The sequence below is a fragment of the Carlito syrichta genome, unplaced genomic scaffold, assembly GCF_000164805.1.
Source record: "Carlito syrichta isolate Samal-C Ts95f unplaced genomic scaffold, Tarsius_syrichta-2.0.1 Scaffold315490, whole genome shotgun sequence".
Classification (NCBI taxonomy): Eukaryota; Metazoa; Chordata; class Mammalia; order Primates; family Tarsiidae; genus Carlito; species Carlito syrichta.
This window is the reverse complement of record NW_007259586.1, coordinates 1,103,584-1,125,217: the sequence shown is the minus strand read 5'-3', so window position 1 is coordinate 1,125,217 and position 21,634 is coordinate 1,103,584. Positions and strand designations below refer to the sequence as shown.

The following is a 21,634-nucleotide window of genomic DNA, read 5'->3' as shown; positions in this document are numbered from 1 at the left end:
GGCCACTGCACTCCAGTCTGGGCGACAGAGTGAGACTCCAACTCAAAAAAAAAACAAAAGTGATGAAAATGCTCTAAAATTAGACAGCAGTAATGGTTACACAAGTTTTGAATATTCTAAAAACCACTGAATTGTACTTTTTAAAGGGGCAAGTTTTTATGGTATGTCTATTACTTTTCTTTCTTTTTTTTTCTTTTTGAGTTGGAGTCTCACTCCATCACCCAGACTGGAGTGCAGCGGCCGCTCCTGGCCACTGAAGCCTCGACCTGCTGGGCTCCAGAGAGCCTTCTGCCTTAGCCTTCCAAGTAGCTGGAACTTGTGCTATCACGCCCAGCTAATTTTTGATTTATTGTAGAGATGGGGTCTTGCCAAGTTGCCCAGGTGGGTCATGAACCTGCGGGCTCAGGTAATCCACTCACCTTAGCCTCCCAAAGCACGGGATTACAGGCTGAGCCACCGAGCCCGGCTTACATTTCTTTTTTAAAACAGCTTTATTAGGATACAGTTCATCACCACTACAACTGACCCATTTAAAGGGAACAATAGGCCAGGCATGGTGGCTCGGCCTGTAATCCCAGCACTTTGGGAGGCCGAGGTGAGAGGATTGCCTGAGTCCAGTGGTTCGAGATCAGCCTGGGCAACTTGACGAGACCTTGTTTCTACAATAAATCAAGAAAAATTAGCTGGGCGTGGTGTTCCAGCTACTTGGAAGGTTGAGGCAGAAGGATCACTGAGCCCAGCAGGTTGAGGCTGCAATGGCCATGAGCGTGCCACTGCATGCCAGCCTGGCCGACAGAGTGAGACTCCAACTCAAAAAAAATAAAATAAAGTGTACAATATTCACAAATATGCGCAACTATTTCCACAGTCAATTTTAAAACATTTTCACCACCTTAAAAAGAAACCCTGTACTTTTTAGCTATTTCTCCTTCTCCCTCCAGCCCTCTCCAGCTCTAAAAAATTACTAATCTATTTTCTACCTGTACAGATTTCCCTATTCTAGATATTTCATATGAATGTAATTGTGTAATGTGTGGACTTCTTTCACTTAGCATAACATTTTCACAAAGTTCATCCATGTTGTAGGATTACAGATTCCTTTCATGGCCTAATGATATTCCACTGTATGGCTACATGTACACTTTTTTGTCTGCATTCATTGACTGATGGGTATCTGGGTTGCGCATACTTTTTGGCTACTATGAATACTGCTGGTATAAACATTCATGTAGAAGTTTTTGTGTGAGCATATATGTTGCCTTCTCTTGGATAGGAGTAGAACTGCCAGGTCATATTGAAACTCTATGTTTAACTGATGAACTGCCAATCCTGTTTTCCAAAGTGGCTGCACCATTTCATATTCCCACTAGCAGTGTTGGAGACTTCAGATTTCTCACTGTCCTCACCAACACTTGTTATTATCTGAGTTTTTGATTCTACCTATCCTAGTGGGTGTGAAGTGGCTATGTTTCCGATTTTAAAAAGGAGCAGAAGACTCCCATGGAGCTTGAAACTCTGATATCCTGCCAAGTGTTTCCATGATGTTTTGAGGAGAAGCCTGAGCTAAAACATGGGGGTGGGGTGAGAGATGTGAAATAAACCACTGCAATCCAGGGCATGTCCCGGCCCCAGGCTGGAGGCTGCCTGCCGCATGTCAGAAGTCCTGCCTGGCTCATTCAAAGGGAAAGACTCTCCTATGGCAGGAAAGAGGAAGGAAACAGCAGGGCTTAATTTTAAGGAGCTCTGTAAACAATGTAATGGTCAAGGGCTCGATGAACAGTGGGCTAACAGCCATTTTGGGCTGAGGGAATGGAGCCATGCCCAGCGTTACATTCCACTCAGAAGGCTCCATAAGACTGGTCAGTAAGAAAAGCTCAGTCTGGAGGGCTGCTACCATGTTCACCGCGCGTTGAAGCCTCCTCCCTGGTCTGGATCAGGAGGAAATTCAGTAGGCCTGCTCTCAGAAGGCATGGGTGTGGGGTGGATGCACGGAAGGAAGGCACTCATATCTTGGCCTCTAGTAGACACACTGGGTATTGTGATGGCCAAAAAGTGGCCCACAGGAGTCCCCACGCCACCAAGTGAACTCTTAGTTAGGATTCCGGCAGCAGGGATCCCAAGGCTCAGGGGAGACTGGGGAGGACAAGAGGAAGGGGGGACTCGCATCTGCCCAGCAGTTCCAGTCAAGCCCAGGAATCACACCCTCACTCCCACTTAGAACAAAGACCAGGAACAGCTCCAGATTCATCTCAGTCTTGAACCACATCTTCCTGTGAGACTGTGTCATTCCTGTTTGAGTGAGTGCGTGCGTGAGCGTGTGTGTGTGTGTGTGTGTGTGTGTGTGTGTGGTTTCAGCTGTCCAGCATTTTCAGTGCTCTTTGCAACCCAACTTGGATCCCGCCCCCCCAGTCAAAAAGGTGGCAAGAGCTATGTTCCAACAATTAGAAGGCAAAAAGAACGTAAAGCTGCAAGTGCAGATTTCAGCGGTTTGGAGAAACAGCAAGAGTACAAGTCAACATCAAGGAATTATTTTTACTACAGCAACTGTTCTCTTGAGGCTCATTCTTCCTGTGTTTAACCTTTCATTCTTGGGGTTGGAAAGAAATACACATTAAAACCCTAGCCTCATATGCTGAGAAAATTCACGGCTAAACCCGGGTACCAGAGCCCTTTTGAAACAAAAGAACTATCTTCCTGTAACTGATTATTCTGATTTGTAACTGAACCAACTCATGCTCCCTTCTGATTAAATGCATGTACTCAAAGAACCACATAATGAGGCAACTGTTCAGTAAATACTGTATGTGGTTTCAGTGGGAAATAAATTGCATCCAGCAGCTGTATAACCATGGGTAACCATGGGTTGGGGTTTACTCTGATAACAGGAATTACTCCCATAATGAAGAGTTCCTCTGGGCCTCCTGGCCCTTCATAAAAATACCCAAGAAAATCACAAAGACAGTCTTACCACATACAAAACTCTCTGGTGGCACAGAGAAGATGCTCTGGCCCTTCAGCGACTCTGGGTGAGCACAGGCGGCTGTCACGAAGGCCTGCAGTGTCCTGCTCACTAGCCACGGGGGCAGCCACTTCAGCTGGCAGTCACACAAGAAGCTATCACTGCTGATACGGCTGCAAGAGAAACAACAGCACGAGCTTGAGTGTGGCCACAAAGGAGGGAGACGCTCTTCACCCACAGCACAAGCAGCCACCTCCAGCCTGCTTGATGTGACCACCAGCTAGCTGGATCTCAGTGCACACAACCCACCTGGAGAAACTGATAAAACACCGTTGCTGACTGGGCTGGTCACAAGTGGATGTAAGAGGGAAAAAAGAAGGGAATGTAAGGGGAGAACAAAGAAGCGACTTCGACCTTGGAGCAGGCTTCACAGACTTCACGCCCTTCCTGAAAACTGTTTTGAAAAGGTTGCAAAATTAATAACACCCTTTTCCACTGCACCTGCATAACTGGCTATATATCTGCTTCGATAAAATTGCTTGCTTTCCCACGCCAGCAGAATAATGAGATAAGAGCCCCGGAACATCCCAAGTTCTATCTTTAACCCACTAGAATGTAAATCTAAACTACTTAAGGCAGCCCTGTGTTGCAGCTGGCCGCCCTTGCTTTGGAATTCATCATCCAGCAAGTGGCCACCGACCATGGCCGAATCTGGCTAATAAACCCCTCCTGTGTTACTTATAACTTTGTGTCGGTGTCTGTGATTTAAGCTCTCAGACCCTACTTCATTTGGGGGCTCGTCCGGGAGAACCGAGCGGCGAAATTACACCCGTTTTAACTGACGGGCCTTGTGGGGCTGCATCCCTGCAAACTCTCTGGGTTCAATTGGGCCTGTATCTCTGGCAGACTCACAACGCCCCTGGAAGCCCTCAGAGAGTCAGGTTCCTGATTTCTGTTTTGAGTGCACTCCTATAGGGACCCTCAGGAAAGCTGGAGGCAGCGCTAATTCTGGTGTCCGAGGTCCCAGTGAGATGTCACCGGGATCTCCTGTTTTGCCTTTGGGCAGTCAAGTCTCTTTGTTCAGTCCTTGTCCTTGTCTTTTCGTATTTGGTGTTTGTCACTGTTGTATCTGTCATAACTGTCAATATCATGGGACAACAATGTTCTCAGCCTGACACCCCTCTGCAGCTGGTCTTGTGTCACTTCAAGGATTTGAAGAAAGCAGCACAAGACTTGGGGGACTAGGTAAACAAGGGTAAACTAACCACCTTTTGCTCTCTCGAATGGCCCACATTTCCTGACTGCAGCTGGCCATCAGAGGGGACTTTCAATCCCCCTGTGGTGGAGCAAGTCCGTCAGTTCGTCTGTCACTATCATCTGAACCAGATCCCGTACATTACAGTCTGGTACCTCCTGGTAATGCAACAACCGTCATGGATGAGGAAGGCCCAGAGAAATAATAACCTTTCTCACATTTTATCTCTACAGGAAACCCCTAAAGCCAAACCCCCAGTCCTCTAGAGTCCTCCAGAGGACGGCAACATTCCCCCGCCATACCCTGTGCCCGGACGGAAACAAGGGGCTCAGGAGGCTCTCAGCCCATCACACACTAGGAGCGGGTCCCCCTATCAGCCCATCTATTCCCCGTTTCCCCCTCAATCCTCAGGAGAGCCGACGGGTTCCCCTCAACCAACAAGCCCGGATTCATCCTCAGAAAAACTGGAGATGCAGATGCTGGCAGTTCTCCCTTTAAGACAGGCCCCAGGGGTTGATATGGGGAGGACGGGAGCACCGCCTTTTATGGTATATGTCCCTTTCTCCACTAGTGATCTCTACAATTGGAAAAACCAACACCTGCCATTCTCTGAAAGACCCCACGGTCCTATATCACTCTTAGAAACTATTTCCTATACCCACCAGCCCACATGGGATGATTGCCAACAGCTTCTCCAAGCTCTCTTCACCGTGGAAGAGAGGGAGAGAATCCGCCAGGAAGCAAGGAAGCTGGTACTGGGAGCAGATGGCAGGCCTGCGGAGCAGTCCCGTGTGGAGCATGTCTTCCCCACTGAGAGACCTAACTGGGACCCCAACACTGACCGTGGTAGGGAGAGTCTCACCACCTATCGCCAGACTCTAATGGGGGGTTCTCTGGGCCACCGCGAGGCACCCAACAAACTTATCCAAGGTAATGCAATAAGAGACCCGGAACATCCCAAGTTCTATCTTTAGCCCACTAGAATGTAAATCTAAACTACTTAAGGCAGCACTGTGTTACAGCTGGCCACCCTTGCTTTGGGATTCATTATCCAGCAAGTGGCCACTGGCCATGGCCGAATTTGGCTAATAAACTTCTCTTTTGTTACTTATAACTTTGTGTCGGTGTCTGTGATTTAAGCTCTCAGACCCTACTTCAGTGGAACCCAACATTCTCCATGTCTCCGCAGCCAGATGATGGTGGCACTGTAGGCTGGAGGACCACACCTGGAGTAGCAGCAACCCTGAGCTTGCCTGTGTTCTGAGATAGACACTGCTCCTATGTGACCCTGGACACGCCTCTGACCTCTCCTGGTCTCTGGTTTATCCAACTGTGGCAAGCTACTGTCTCCTTTCTTGTTTTTACCACTTTCCTGATAAGCTACTTAGAGTTTCCAGACTCAACCTGAGACTTGGATCTCAATTCTACAGCAAGCTCCAAGAAGCGCTCTTTTTCTCAATGGCTGCTATGTTTTGATATGGTAAGGCTGCACATTTCCTTCCTTCCTTCCTTCCAGCATAAGCCTCGTGGCATGCTTCCCTCTCCGTACAGTTATCTCTGCACTGGCATTACTCAGGAGGCCAGCAGCATTCGGCTCTGCTCCCTAAATAGTGCATGTTAGTTAATTGCTACTGCCCAGGGAGCATGAGAATGCACAGCTTTGGTTTTGTGAGGCTCCAACCAAAACAGAGAATATTTTCTTTTTCATTTCTCAGCAACTGAGGATAAGCTTTTTAAACAGAAATCAGAATCACCATCTCAGTGGACATTCCTTCCTGAGGAGTCACTTGAAGATAAGTCAACCAGCGAGTCTAGCTGCCCTGATCCTGGAAGACTTCAAGGCTGTGATGGCCGGCTCATGACAAGGAAAATGACCGGGAAAGAGAACACACAGGCTTCCCTATGACATACTGTCTCTGGTCTCAGTGGCAAACAAGGGGCACAAGTATGCTCAAAAATTCCAAAAACATCACGTGGGCCCACAGCCTCCTTCTCCACCCACCACTGTCCTCAGATGTCGCCAAAAGGATGGAATTGTTTTCTTCTATTTCACACTGGCATTCTAATGAGCAGAGAAACTGTCAAGCTAGTGAACAGCAAGGAAGAATGAAATTTGAGCCAGATAACCCAAGGCTAATTAAGTAAAATCAACTCTTCCACCTGTTCATTGTTTCCAGATGAGTTGGGCATCTTATTAAAATAATTTTGGAAAGTGCTTTTCCAAAGACTGAAATAACTTATTTCGAAGCCATTATGACTGGGATGCTGGCCCATACTAGACCTTAAAATCAGCATGAGAGCTTGTATTTTTATTTGATGGGAAGGTGGTGTTCTACTGGGAGCCATCTGGAGGACAGTCCAGTTGAGTGTGTACTGCAGGTGGTGGAAGGGCCATGACAGCTGACCATGAGAAAATGGCCAGTTCTCACGCTGCATGCAGCAAGGAGCCTCCCGCAAGTACACTGTGTGGTAGTTGAGGAGGTTGTGCCAGGCACCAGGGAACTCTGCCTGGGTGGAGAACAGAGGAACTCTCACGCTGTCAGAGGCACCTCCAGCTCACAGCAGGAGGGCATTTCTGCGCAGTTGGGAAGGCCAGCCTGGACCCTGTCTGTGAAGGCCTAGAGGAGATGCAGGGCTGTCGCTGAGATGTTAGGCTCTCATGTGGGTGGTATATTTATTTATGCCAGAGGGACAAATGGGGGAAAACACATTTGACACTGATCCTTGCTCAGATACGTGTGTGAACAGGCTTAAGCCTCACGCCACACAGCCGTGGGTTTGTGGGGTTCCTACCTCCTCCACAGTGAAAATCAACTCAGGGAGGAGACCAGACCTAGAAAGACAGTGGGTACTCAGGTGGGGAGAGGGTGTTCTAAAGGAGTTAGGCCCAAAAACACAGGTGGAGAGGGACTGGAACGTGACAGCAGTGAGAACACTGACCCCCAGGCTCTGCAGTGAGCCCAACAGCAGCAAGGACCACAACCCTACAGACTCTGCAGACTCCTGCCTCCCTCCTTCACCAGGGAAAAGCATGGACTCGCCGGCCACCAGCAAGCACAGCCTTCTGCAGGTCCCCGGCTGCCATCCCAGTGCTTCCCTGGCTCACATGGTGAGTTTTCATGATTCCAACCCAAAGTGTGTTTCTAATCATCACTTGTGGAAATTTACCCAGAGGATGATGACTAAGTGCACAGTACGACCTGCCTTGATCTGATGGGGGAAGAAAATGACCAAGAGGAATTAACCGTTTGTCCTATCAGAGGACTTGGCCTGGGGCCAGCCCCCGCTGGGTACATTCAGTGATGATGGGAAACCCAGGCAAGAGACCAAGGCCGGGCCTGCAGAGCCATGCAGGAGCACGTTGGAGGCTATGCTTCGGGAGTGTCCAGTTCTTCCAACTAGAACGTGGTTTCATGAAGGGCCAAAGGAAAATCTTTTCCTTTTTCTCTCAAAATACCCTCTTTCCATTTCGTCAGAACTTTTCCACTCCCAACATCGTATTTGAAAGTTTCAAAAACAGACAATTTGAAAGGAACTGCACAGGGAATACCCCACGCCCACCACTGTCTTTTACAACTGACCTTATACTCCAATCACTCTATCACCTGCCTATCCACATCCAGCCCTTCACAGTGGTCTGGTATCTTTCCTCCCTGCCCTGGAAGGAGAGCCATGGAATCCTTTCTTCATATTATGTCTTATCAGATAGACAAAAGCAGAACTGCTGAGTCTGGAAATGGGAAGGTGCCCGGCACGGAGCTGCTGTTTGCAGAGCCCCAAGGCTCACAGAGTCTGTCACAATCTCCTGTGCTACGATCTGGTCCTTCTGCAGAAGAGCATCTATACTCGGCAGGCTTGAGTCTCACATGTCATAGGGCAAGTGCCCGGACCACCTCCCCTCACTCAGGAATGTCGCTGGCCTGCTTTGGTTCTCTGTCACAAGGACTGCACCTCACCTCTCCATTCTCACCCTCCCTGTCCCAATCTAGGGTCCACTAGAAGAAGCTTCAGGAATGGGGAGAAGGTCAAGGAACAAAGATGACTGTCCTTTGGCATCTGCCATTTTGTCAGCACTTCTAAGAACCAAAAGTTACACCTTTATGGAACAGCTCTAAACTTAGAATCAATTTCATCACCAAGAGACACGGTGAACAAAGTCCTTGGTGGCAGCACCTCCTGTGGACTGCTCCCAGAGGTCTGGAGATAGTATGGACCGGGCATCACCACCCCTCCGAGCATCCCATCCAGGCCTCTGGGAGCAGTCCACAGGAGGTGCTGTCCACCAAGCTCTTTAGAGAAGCTCCTCTCAGTATCGGTCTTCAGTTTAAACAAACCCACAAGATACAAACTTGTCCTTGACATAATTAAAGATGCTATTATCACTTTACAGAGAAGAGTTTATTTCCCATTACCCAGAATAGTGGTTAGCCACCTATAGCCTGTAGGCCCTGTGCCTGTTTTTGTCAATACAAATGAATGAGCATACAGCCACACCCACTGGTTGTTGTCTGATTTATGGCTGCTTTCTGCACAGTGACACAGTTGAGTAGTCATGACAGAGACCCTGTGGCCCACTAAGTCCAAAATATTTACTATGTGGCCCTTTAAGAAGTGAGTAAAATACAATCCCAGGAGTTTCTTACTCTGCAAGTCTCCACTCATGTTCATCAGAGCCACAGAATCCAGGTACTTACAGCTCTTTAAGATTCTTCATCTTCACAAAGGCATCAAACTGGACAGACCTGATTGCATTCTCTCCAAGGTTCCTGAAACAGAGCATACTTTTTATGCAAAGAAACTCCACTTAGAGATTTTCAGGACAGCCCTGGCTTCACAGATGACTCACAGGTACCAGCCAGACCTGTGTCCTAGGTCTTCTGCAAGTGGCTGTCATTTTACATACTGACACAGTCCATGGCATGACCTTAAAGCGCAGCATCGATGCTAGGCTGAGGCCTGCTCAACAAGTCAACAGGCAAAGCCTTTCCTCCACAGAATCAAGGTCAAACTTGATTAAAAGAGGAAATGAACTAAGAATCATGCACTAGAGGCATCTGCCCCAGATGGCAACAACATGAACGTCACAGGGCTGGCTCCATCCCTCTTTTCCCAGGGTCTCAGGAGCAGCCCAGTAAAAAAGCTCCCAAGTAAGCACAACATGTATTCAGCATCATTAAGCTGCCTCAGTGGTGGTGGCAGGCTTGGCCAGGATAAAGCATCCTGGTGAAAGTGGCAGTAAGACCCAGGCCGAGAGAGAGTCAGCACAGTGAGGCCAGAGGAGGGAGGGTATTTATCCAAATACCAACTGTATTAATTGGGAGCACACCAACCGGCCTTATGTTCTGTGGCTGTTCCTGGCATGGGCAAAATAAAGGCCAAAGTTGAAGCTGGCTTATAATGAGAAGGAAGCAGCTGGTGTTTCCAAATAGCCTGTTTCTCAGTTTACAAAGATGCAATTAAATTGCAAGCAGACTTCCCCTGCAGCAGTGCTTGGCAGGCCTGTGCGTCAGGCAGGGTCTGGCAAGATACTCACAGGTGCTCCAAACCATCCAGTCCCGAAAATGCTCTCTTAGCCACGGACTTGATCTTGTTTCCAAACAGAGTCCTGCAGTTTCCAAACACCCAGAAATGGTGGGAAGGGAATCGGGAAAGGGGGTGGGGAAGAGAGACAGACGAGAGGGTTGGGAGAAAGAACACACAATTAAAGTAGTGCCACTTGATAAGTCTGTCCAGTGAGGGGCAGGTGGAAAGCTGACCTGTGCTGTGATTTTGGGACTCAGGTACACAGGCCTTCCCTTTTTGAAATGAAATACTTTTATTTTTATTAGAATTCAATAGTGATGACAGGCTGGAATTGCATGCACCGTCTGTCCTAAAAAGGCTCCTTGCAGTGTCAAGTAGAAATCACCTTGTCCAGCCCAGGCTGTCTCTCTTCCAGGACCACCCAAGGGTGGGTGGGTGGGAGAATGGTGAATCTTACTGATGGCCCTACAGGAGGGATGGTGCTGGTTACTATTTCAGTGAGAGGAAGCAGAGTCAAAGAAGGCAAGGAAAACTATGGAACTGAAAAACTGCCGCCCACTTCTGAGAACTGCACTGTGGGAATAAAGGCTCCCAGAGAGACAGGAAGAGGACAGGAAGATGGGTGTCAATCAGGAAGGCTCCATAGCTCTTTGGTACCTGGATGCCTTGGCAGCCTGCATGTAGCTCTGGGGAGTTGTGTCCTTGCCTAAAGCAAATGACCCTCCAGGGCCCGCAAAAGATGTCCCAGGGCTCTGGCCTCTTGGCCAGACTCCAGGTTTCATATGATGGTTCATAAATCACATATATCAGATTCTCAAAGGGCAGGGTCTAAGGTTAACTAATGCCTGTCCCCCTGGACTGCGTACCGATAAGAAGGGGCCCCTGCTTCTAGGTAATTCCAAGCCCAGCCTGATCAGTGACTGTTAACTGAAACCTAAGTCTGCCCCCCTGTAACACACATGAAAGAAATGAGTACCTCTTCTACGGGCCTGTATAATCCAAGGGGAAGTTTGTCTCTGAAGCCCCTGGAGTATGCTGGGTATAATGAAGAGAATCCAGTTTTTCCCTCCTTGTTATCAGGTTCTCTGATGAGAACCCACCAAAGGCATTCCCCTAATCCACTGGCATAGGAGACTGTCTACCAGGGAACAACTGAAGGAAACGCAGGCCATCTGCTACCGGGACTCGTCAACTTTAAGGAACACCAGGATTATCTAAAGGGCTTGCTAAGAATGCCGAATGCTGGGAGCCAACTCTTGGAAATTTTCAGAATCAACAGGTCTGTCCTAGCAACAGGGTACAGATGGACAAGGGAGAAAACTCAGTTGGATTCCACTAAAAATCAGGGAGAAGACCCGGATGGAGGCCAGCTCTCTCTTTCTCTCAACTGGCATGAAGACTGGGACGCACAAGGGAAGACAAAAAGCCCCAGTCCCTCCCTGAAAGGAGGAAAAGAAAGGCAGAATGAGCTCTGAAGAAGACCGAAGATGGCAGGGCAGCCTGGGCCATGTCCCATCCATGGTCCGTGCCGCCTCCTACCTGTAGCAGGGCTCCTGGGCAACCACCAAGGCAGGGACCACGGGGCTGCCTCCTGGGTCACAGGCTCATACCCAAAGCCACAGAAGGAATCACTGCCAGCCCGTGTGGCAGCTTCCGGGGCAACACACCACAGAGACTGCCTGACCCTTCATTTCATCAGAAACAGACTCCTTCCCCGGAGGCCTCCATGTAAGCAGACCCCAGTGGTAACTCCGAGTTCAGCCTTCAGACAAAGCCAGCTCTGTTTCCTGCCTCCGGAGGGTGAAGGGGCACACAGGCCAAAGACCCCTTTGCCTTTTCTTTCTCTGAGGCAGTCTGCATGGATGTGAAAACAATCTCATCCTGAAAGAGTTTCCATAGCCTCTCTCAATCTGAAACTTTTATTCTAAAACAAATAAACCAAACACACAGAAAACCCAGTGGCCGTGCTAACCTAGGCTTCTTAACCGCAAAACTAGCCAGCAAAGAACAGCTCACAGGGCACTAAACTCCACACACTTCGGAGGGCGCTGCCAACTTCTACACTTACTCAGATCCCCCCCCAGGCTGAGGCACTGTGTGCTCCAGGTCCCAGTAAAAATGTATTGAACTGTTTAGTGAAATCGCCCATAAACTAGATCCAGGAAAAAGCTGTGCTTTATTTCACCCATTAAATATTAGTCACATTGACCTCTTTTACAATGAGGGCAGGCTGTTATTTCTAATAGTGACAATAGCAATAAAACAAATTCTCAAATTCTCAATTACACAGGGCTAATCATCCTGCTGGTGGGTTAGACTGGCTCCTTCCCTGTCCCCAGCAGACATCTGGGCTTGGGGAGGAGCTCCGGCTAGCGGACAGGGAGGGCCCTAATAAAAGGCGGCTGTGTGGAGAAAGAGGGGGCGGGACTGTGGGCCAGGAGGATGCGATTTCTGTCCCACAGCTAGGCTCCCAGAGCAGGGACAGCTGGCCTGACCACCCTGGCGCCAACTTGGAGCAGACAGCGACCTGGGGAAGTCACCTGTAAACTGTTCCTTCCATCTCCGGGTCCATTCAGTCAAGGGCTCCAAAGGCCTGATTAGCACTTGCTAAGGTGACTGTGGCAGGCCCTAGGAGGCGGTGCTAAAGTGATCCTTGGACTCATGTCCTTGGGAGCAGACATGACATGTGCATCCCCTCACCCCATGAACTCCACTCTGCAGGCCCAGCCCTACCCACCCAGCAGGGAGCAGAAGCTTTGCCTCGTGATCCAGTCCTGCATGTCCCCCTTCTTCACATGTGCCTATGTGAGACCCGCCTTCTCCCCCCGCCCCGGCAGGGAATGCCCTGGAGAGAGCTGGGACCACAGGACAGGCACTGCAGATGCAAGTCACTAATGGCTCCTCTTGGCCTATAATTTGGGGTCTAGAAATCCTCTCGTTCCTCTTCACATAGTGACTATGCCCATCCCCAGCAGGGGAACCCCACAGCCATTTTCAAACAGTGCAATGATCCCAAGTAAACTGGGAAGAAAGGCCTGTGCTGGAGTCTAGAAACATCTACACCCTGCCAGGAAGCTCAGTGTGAAGAACTATCCAAAATGACTGTGTTCAGGCTCAGGAAACATGAAGAGTAGGACGACAACCACCCCATCTTCAGAAAGAGAGATCTTTTATGGCTCTGTGGGTCACTTCTTCCTTTCTTGGAAAACAATTTCATTTATGTCTAGCCACTCTGCATGGTGGGAAGGACCCCAGGTCCCTGAATAGTTCCGCAAAGGCAAGAGTCTCTCCCTTCCCATCCTAAGGCAGACCCTGCATACCAGCCCAAGTCTCCAAAGGCAAACCCTTGCCAGATCAGAGGGACTCAGGGTGCTGATGCACTCTCCTGAGGGATCTGTGCACCAGGCACAGCAGCTCTAGCAAGGCAGTCCTTCTCCTTCTCCGTGCTAGCATGTGCCTCACTTCTCAGTGGATCCCATCAGACTTGGCACTGGATCACTCAGATACAGTGTCGTGACCACTTCTCCCAGCCACGGCCTTGGCACAGAGCTTTCCTGGCAATGTTCTGAGGAGACTCCTGGGAAAGGGACCAAAGCGCCCTCCGTTCCTTATCTCCCTTCCTCCTTCCTTCCCTCCCTCGTCTTCCTCTCTCCCTTCCACAAATGTTGACTCAATACCTGTGATATACCAGACACAGTGGTTTTTAACTAGGCCTGTGCACGGACTCACATGGGAAGCATTTGCTTGTCTTGCTCCCTTTTGATGTGGAAATTTCCGCACACCATCCTAGGTAGACAATGGTATCCTGAACCTCACATGCCCATCATCCAGCTGAGCCAGTCTCATCCCATCACTCTACCCACTGTCCATTCCCTAGCCTGGCTGGATCATGCAGAATCCACACACAAGTATCATGTCGTTTCCTTTTTTATCCAAGAAGAAAAGCATTTGTTTCTTCTTTTGCAACATAACCACGGTACCCTCACACTTAAATTAGTGACTGCATATATTTACTCATTGATACAGTTTGGATATTTGGCCCTCTAAATCTCATGTAGAATGTGATCTCCAGTGATGGAGATGAGGCCTAATGGGAGGTGTTTGGTCATAGGGGCAGACCCTCATGAATGAATGGATGAAAGAGTACCATGCCTGCAGTAATGAGTGAGTTCTTGCTCTGTCTGTGCCCACAAGAGTTGGTTGTTAAAAAGGTCTGGCACCTTCCCCCTCTCTCTGCTTCCTCCCTCACTGTGTGATCTCTGCACCTACTGTCTCCCCTTCCCCCTCCTCCACGAGTGGAAGCAGCCTGAGGCCTCACCGAAAGCATTGCCATTAATCCATTGCCATGGCTATGCTTCTTCTACAGCCTGCAGAACCATGAGCCAAATAAACCTCTTTTCCTTATAAGTTATCAGGTCTCAGGTATCCCTTCATAGCAATGCAAACGGATTAATACAATCATGTTAAGGAATTCTTGTTACTGTCCCAGTTTCCCTTGATCGGGAATGTGCCTTTCCTTCTCTTGGGCACATATAGCACCTCCAGGCCCAGGACACAGACTCAATGGGTCTGGGTGGGGTAAGGCTTGAGATTCTGTATTTTTCTAAATTCCCAGGACTCTCAGGACCAGGTCAGCATGGAGACCACTGCTTTAATGGAGTCCACATCAAATGACATATGTGAGTGGCTGACTTCTTGGGGTTCAGATAGGACTGCTAAGCCTCATCCAGCTGCTGGAAGTGGGAGACAAACTAGGAAAGAGAGCAGGTACTCAAGAAGGCAGCAGGCTGACTCACGCAGCACCAGAGGCCCTGTGGTCCCAGGGCCAGCCTTAAAGGGTACAGCTTTCTTTTTCCTGAAGCCATGACACCCAAGACAGGGCTCTAGGTTAACAATGGAGGGACATGCCCTGCAAAGAACCTGGCAGTGTCATCCACTCTCCTCGCCCATCAGTCAGTCATGGTCAAGGCCAGGAAGGCTTGTATGGAACGATGGCTCAGGCACTTTCCAGCCCAGCAGCCACATCTCAAGACTGATGCTCCTCTTGCTAACAACAGGTCTATGTCCCACTGCACTTGGCTGCTCCTGGCTCCTCCCAAGCTTGCTGTGCATGGATTAAAGGGTCCAGGAGGCTGAGGGAAAGGAAGCATGGTGTTTGGGACAAGAAGGAAGAGAACAACTGCCAAGCGTTTCTGACATGACTTCAGGGTATGGGATACTCAAGGAGAAATACAACCTCAGATGGTCAAATAGCTCATTCCCAATCAGGACCCTCCCAGAATAAAGGGTATGAAGAGCCACACTTTTCCAAACATGTCAGAAGCATCTGCTATACAAAATGACTGTCTCAGCTGGGCTCGGTGGCTCAGCCTGTAATCCCGCGCCTTTGGGAGGCTGAGATGAGTGGACTGCCTGAGCCCGCGGGTTAGAGACCTGCCTGGGCAGCGAGACCTCATCTCTACAATAAATCAAAAAATCAGACGGGCGTGGTAGCGCATGCCTGTAATTCCAGCTACTTGGAAGGCTGAGGCAGAAGGATCACCGGAGCCCAGCAGGTCAAGGCTGCGGTGGCCAGGAGCGGCCACTGCACTCCAGTCTGGGTGACTGGGTGAGATCCCAACTCAAAAAAAAAAAAAAATGACTGTCTCCATTTGAGATTAGAATTAACAACAAAATTACTGATAGGAGCCTCAAAACGATCAAGTTACTCAGCTTTACACAATTCCTGTAACTTTTAGAAATGAAGAAAATCTTATTGGCAAAGGTCAATAAAAAACCTTAGCTGCTTTCATATCAGTAGTGAATTAAGCTGGAGTGAAGCTCCACCAGGCCACCAATCACCTGGTCTTCAGTTCAAGGAACCCAACACCTAGACCAGTGAGGAGCCCCCTGACTAGTGAGGAACTAGGTGTCCTCCACTCCCTTCCTCAGACTCTTCTCCCCAAACAAAAGAGGTTCTGCATGGAACCAGCTCTCCCAGGCCAAGGCCAGGAACAGAGATGGGTGGGGGAGAGGGAGACAGCTCCACCCCACGAGATACTCACAGCTTGCTGAGGTTGTCCAGCCCCGAGAAGGCACCACTCGTGTCCTCTATTGTGCCTGAAATCTCGTTATGGTCCAGATCCCTGGGGAGAGGACAGAAAGCACCGTCCAGCCTGAGTATAAAGGGAATAACGGGTTTCCAAACAGCCTGCCACTTGAAAGGTGAAATCACCTAGCGCACCCTGGAGACCCAGGCGTGATATATGGTTAAAAAACATGGCCTGAGGAGGGAGTCGTGTTTTGCATACCTCACAGGGCGGCCTGGCTTTCTCAGCCCTCTAGCCAAGCTGAAGCATACCTCAAACATTAAGTGTCTCTGGGCTCCATCTGCTGTTCCCTGTCGGCAAAGGCCGAGCTCTGGAGAAGGGAGACAGTGTGGACAGCCTGGTTTGCATTCCGCCCCCAGAGAGTGGATATCTGGCCCCTGGCACTGAGGATCAGCCCAAAACGTTCCTGAAGCTTTTTGTCTGCTCTCACACCAATCAGAATCTCCTTTTTAGACCTGATGAAGAGCACATGGAGGAAAGGGATGCTGAAGAGAGGCCCAGCACAGGGCTCTCCCTAGGGTCCCTCCACAGGGGCCGGTGGGTCTGGAGCCCAGAGCCCATCTCCTTCCAAGGCCTGCACAGTGTGAACTCTTAGCCAGGGAGGACATCTGGGTGCTGAGTCAGACTGGTGACCCACTCGCCAGGATCGAAGGATGAGGCCAACTCTTCAGCCCAGGCCCCTCCAACAATGTGAATCCCATGGCCGATGAGTCAGCCAACCTCTCAGCTTCCAAGGTCACAGTGCCCAGGCGAGACATCATACCTGGTGACCAGGCCCCCACTCTGCATACATCCCACCCTCTCCAACTTTCCAGAAGGTTCTTGGCTCCTCAGCTTTCCCCTCCTGAGTCTCTGCAGCTACGAGCCAGGAACAGAAAGGGATGCTGCTCTTGGCTTCTGTAAGAACCTTCAGAAAGACTGCCAGTAGGGAGGAGAGTTCTCACTGAAGAGTAGAATGCTTGTTGTGACCTTAATTTTACAGCAGGAAGCTCAAAGAGCTGAAGACTGCTGCTGGAAGGGACCTCTCCTTTCAATGGATCCCTCCCTATTATCTTCATACTGAAAAAACCAGGGACCCGGAGCTGTGGCTTTGTGTGCCTGTCTCCCTGCTCCCAGCCCTGGCTGCCAAAGTCTTTCTCTTCTTTCTGGCCCACTCAGTCTGAATGTCCCTGGCCTTGTTATTCAGGCCTCACAAGGGCTCCAGGCTGACCTCGCCTTGAATGGCTTGGCTCAGGCTCTTTCACACTCCCCAACAATGGCTCCACATTAAAGCTGACTCTGCCAGGTGCAAGTGCAAAGGCCTCCCTCCCACCCACACCAGGCCAGAACCCCTCTCTGTGGGGCTCATGCCTGGGAAGGAAGTCTCAGCACCCACTACTGTCTGTGGAAAGTTGTATGCCCCTCTTTGGGGGCTTTATGCTGACAGTTACTTGCAAGTTCCAAGAACGAACAATGGAAAAGTTTCACAAAAGTCCCAGAAAAGCATCCTGCAGCCATTTCTGGCAACCTCACCTAATTAGGGATTTGGAGGGAAGTGGTATTATCACCTCCACTCTGTAAATGGCCCCCTGAAGAGGTGGGATTCCCTAAGTGCCGCTCTTGGAAGTGAGGCATCCTGGATGCTGAAGTTCAAATGCAGGGCCCAGAGATGAACTGCAGCATTCCCTTGGCTTAGAGGAACACTCAGGATTGAAAAACAGGAGTCACCACTGGAAGTCTCGAGGCTGGAAAGCCTGCGCCCATGGCTGCTGTCCTGAGGTTGCTCTGGGTCAGCGTGGAGAGGCCTTCCAGCAAGCGCACCCCAGTGTCCTGCCCAGCACAGCAAGGAAATTACCACTTGAGAACAGCTATTTTTAAAGGGTTGTCATCCCTCTACGGGCAGCATCCTAGGGAACGAGAGATCTTTCTACTAAACCAGTAATTTTCCCACTGATTTACATATAAAAGTCAGAAACTTTGCACACAGACCAAGTCAGTTTTGGATCGGAGGCTGCCTCGAAACCAGTGAGAAGAGCACCCACCAAAGCAGCTGGTTTGCTTTATTCTGCTCTCCCTGTGGGGAACCCTTTGTTCTGCCAACAGTGAAAGACCTACAAGACTCGCAAGTTCTTGAGTCCCTTGAAGGCGCCTTCCGCAATGTGGCTGATGGAATTGTGGCTGAGGCGCAGGATGCTTAGGCTGCTCAGCTCGGCCAGGCTCTCCTCGTCCAGTCGTGTGAGGTTGTTGAAGGACAGGACCCTGAGGAAGGGGAGGAGCAACATTACTGCCAGGCCACACGCACCCTCTCCTGAACATCAAGCCACAGCTGGCTGGCTCTCAGTGGGAAGAGACCACACACACACACACACACACACACACACACACACACTCACATAGGCACACCCACAGGAATTCCAAGGGCAAGAGTAGCCATGCCACTAGAAACCCATCAGGGCCCAACATCATCAAGCCCAACTCCTAAAGGGACACCAGGTCATCATGGACACCAGGGTGTCTGTTAAACTGTGAGGACTACACACAAGGTCATGCAACACAAGGACCCTCAAGCCCCAACCACTTCACGCTGGTGTCCAAGGCTGCTCCTGATTCAGGTTACAAAAGACCTCTCCCTGCAGAGGGCTGAGACTTTAGGCAGGACTGCAGCAGGCTCTGACAGTGAGCAAGAGAGCACCAGGTAGACTCCCTGCGTCGGCCAGCAGAGGGCACCACCAGCCACTGCCTTGGACAACCACACCAGCGCCTCACACTTGAGTTGGGCAATACCCATGGGTGGGAGGCTCCTGTTCAGCCCTCCCTGCCCTCTTCTACTGGACCTCTGAGCATGACCCCCTACTGTGAGCAGTAAAACCGGACACTCTGCCTGATTGTCAGAATCAAACCTTCCTCCCAGCAGTCCTGCACTCCTGCAGGACATAGCCCTGGCTTGGATACGTGACATACTGGTCATCTACTGCTGCAAAATGAGAGATTTGGGCTGGAGCAGGAGAAAGGAAAATAAATTCAGAGGAGATTAATGAGTTTTTAAAGGTGACAGGGAATGACATTCTTTCCCTTCTGGACAAATAAGTCATGGTGTCTGTCAGTTGCAAAGACCTGGCAGGAGATCAAAATTATATCCCCACCTGCAATTCAAGAATTTAGCTTCAAGGAGGGGCAGGCAACACACGCTGGAAATAATCTTTAATCTGTATCTGAGGTTCCCTAGATACACGGCAAACCACGAGCACTGGTCAGGCACACTTCCATGACCTCTTCTGCCCCTTCTAAAGGGCACAGAAGATAGGTTCATGTCGTCCACCAGCCAGGATGGAATCCCCAGGGGACTCGAAGGCCTGCCTCAGGCCTCGGCACCCTCTGGGAGTAGCAGAGGACTGCTCCTCACCTTAGGAACTGAACTGGCTCAGGCTTGGGGGACTCTTGCTTCCCCAGTTCCAAGCCCTGGCTGACAAAACCAGGGATCCCTGGAGTTCCCTACTGGGGTCACAGCTTGAGTACAGAGCTTGTCAGATGCCAGCCAAACCACATGGAATGTGCAACTGCAGTGACTCAAAGCATCAGGAAGCTGAACCCAAAGGGTTAACACTAGCACACATACTCACAAAACCCAAGGACAGAGAGCACAAGGAGAGGGGCAGAACCACTGCGTTTTGCATTAGCTAATGATGGGGTCACCAAAATATAAACTCCAAGTCAATGGGCTGTGTATGTCTGTGCGAGTGTAAGAGTGAGCGGGGGAGAGAGAAAGAGAGGGAGGGCGGGAGAGACGGAGAGACAGAGAAAAGGAGAAGCCAAGAGAGAGAAGGAGAACACAGAAGACCAGATAAAAACACCAGCTGCAAGAATCAACGTTAGGTTCAAACACCCCCTTGAGTTTGCCTGGCAAGGTCTTTCACATCAGTGGGTGAACCTTTTTCCTATAGCCAAACCTAGAAAAAGAAGAAAAAAAAAAGCCCCACCCAAGCTTTACTGAAAAATAAAGAAACCTACTGGCCTAAACTTGAGCAACAAACACAGTAAAAACCTGTATTTCTGAAATATGTTCCCTGAGTCCTTAGTGATGCTGTGTTCACAGTTGATGGCCTTACCCTGACATGAAGGGATGGCCAGGGCCATCCTCTCCCTGCCCAGGAGAGAGACTGCCACTGTTGATCTCAGAACTTCAGACAGACAAGCTCAGGAGCTCTCAGGCCCAACTGGGAGCCCCATCTGGAAATCTCCAAAAGGCAAGGGGGAAACATACGTCTCTGAACCAAGTATAAGCATACATGACTACATGGGAGCCGTTGCGACTCCCCCTGCAATGCAAAATGGGGGAAGGGAAGCAGGCAAGAGTCGAGACAACTTGACTACAGAAAGGAAGGTAGAAACTCTGAGGACAATAGATTCTTCCACGGTCAGTGTGTCACCGCCATCTCTCTGTTTCACTAATTTTCTCAAAGTCACCTTTCTGTATTTGAGTCCAAGTAGCCCTCTTCACTGAAGAAGTGCATGCTATTTGGTGTGGCCATTAACACACTGTCCTCAAAACAGCTGCCGAGGGAGCACTTCCACAGGCTCCCCTTCCTAAAGAGAGCCCTCTACCTCAGAAACTTTCTCCAAACCCCAGAAGGCCTTGAGGGCAAGGCTCCCTGCAGAATACTATACCTGTAGCCCCTGCTAAGGGGAGATCAGGAAAGGACTGAAATCACTAGGTGCTCTGCTTTGGGCCCGCTGGCATGGGGATCTGTCTTGCCTCCAAGACAGGTCTGCTGGCCTGTCTGCCTCTGAGCACCCTCCCTGCAAGAACCCTCCGCATGCCCACTGTGCTGTGGAATGAGCCAGGCCTAGGGCTTCCTGTCACAGCCCAAAGCCGAGGACACTTACAACTCATGCAGCTTCTGGCAGAAGCTCCAGCCGTCGCGCTGGATGCGGGCGATGGAGTTGTTGCTGAGGTGGAGCTGGTGCAGCGCTGTGAGGCCGTAGAGTGAGCCGCTGTTCACTTCCACCAGGCTGTTGTACTCCAAGTGCCTGCAATGACAGTCCCACGCATAGTGAAGAGGGGACTCCACTCATTCACTGAACAGGCTGCAAGAAAGTAGCCATTCTGTACGAGACACTGTGGTCGCAGCAAGGATGTAACAGTGCACGAGAGAACTATGGAGTGTGTATGGGGGGGTAGGGGGTGCAGGGGCTGGGAGAAGACAGGCTGATTATAACGTGGCAGTAAGTGCCAAGGCAGACTGAGAACGTTTAGAGGGCAAGGAAAGTTTTAGCTGAGTAAAAACCAGGCAAACAAATGGGCAGAGGTGTTCCCAGCAAGGGCGAGGGCCATTAAAGGAATAGAACGGAGAGAGAATAGGGGGTGACTCGTATTATCATCCATATCTCACAGGTTAGGAATCCACAGGTGAGTTAAGTTAGGTAACTTGTCTAAGACTTCACAACTTAGGTAGGGACGGTGCCAAAATCAATTCACATCTGGGCCTGGCTACCAAAGACAGGAGACTCCTTTTTTTTTTTTTTGAGTTGGAGTCTCACTCTGTCACCCAGACTGGAGTACAGTGGCCGCTCCCAGCCACCACAGCCTCAACCTGCTGGGCTCCGGCAATCCTTCTGCCTCAGCCTTCCAAGCAGCTGAAACTACAGGTGTGTGCTACCACATCTGGCTAATTTTTTTTTATTTATTGTAGAGATGAGGTCTTGCCAAGTTGCCCAGGCAGGCTCAAATCTGTGGTCTCAGGCAATCCACTCACCTCGGCCTCCCAAGGCATGGGATTACAGGCTGAGCCACCAAGCCCAGCTTAGACAGGGCTCTTGACCACTATGCTA

The 21,634-nt window shown here is 50.1% G+C and overlaps 1 protein-coding gene across 1 annotated transcript in view; it reads right to left on the bottom strand.

The window, feature by feature from the left end:
* The window catches only part of LRIG1 (leucine rich repeats and immunoglobulin like domains 1), a 128,401-nt gene that overhangs the window by 13,808 nt on the left and 92,959 nt on the right, over positions 1-21,634 (bottom strand). Inside the window, exons 7-12 of the mRNA XM_008072883.2 lie at positions 20,690-20,833; positions 17,921-18,064; positions 15,782-15,862; positions 9,748-9,819; positions 8,909-8,980; positions 2,969-3,132 (exon numbers count right to left, since the gene is read on the bottom strand). Of these exons, the coding sequence (XP_008071074.1) occupies positions 2,969-3,132; positions 8,909-8,980; positions 9,748-9,819; positions 15,782-15,862; positions 17,921-18,064; positions 20,690-20,833 (677 nt within the window). The remainder of the gene's footprint in view (positions 1-2,968; positions 3,133-8,908; positions 8,981-9,747; positions 9,820-15,781; positions 15,863-17,920; positions 18,065-20,689; positions 20,834-21,634) is intronic.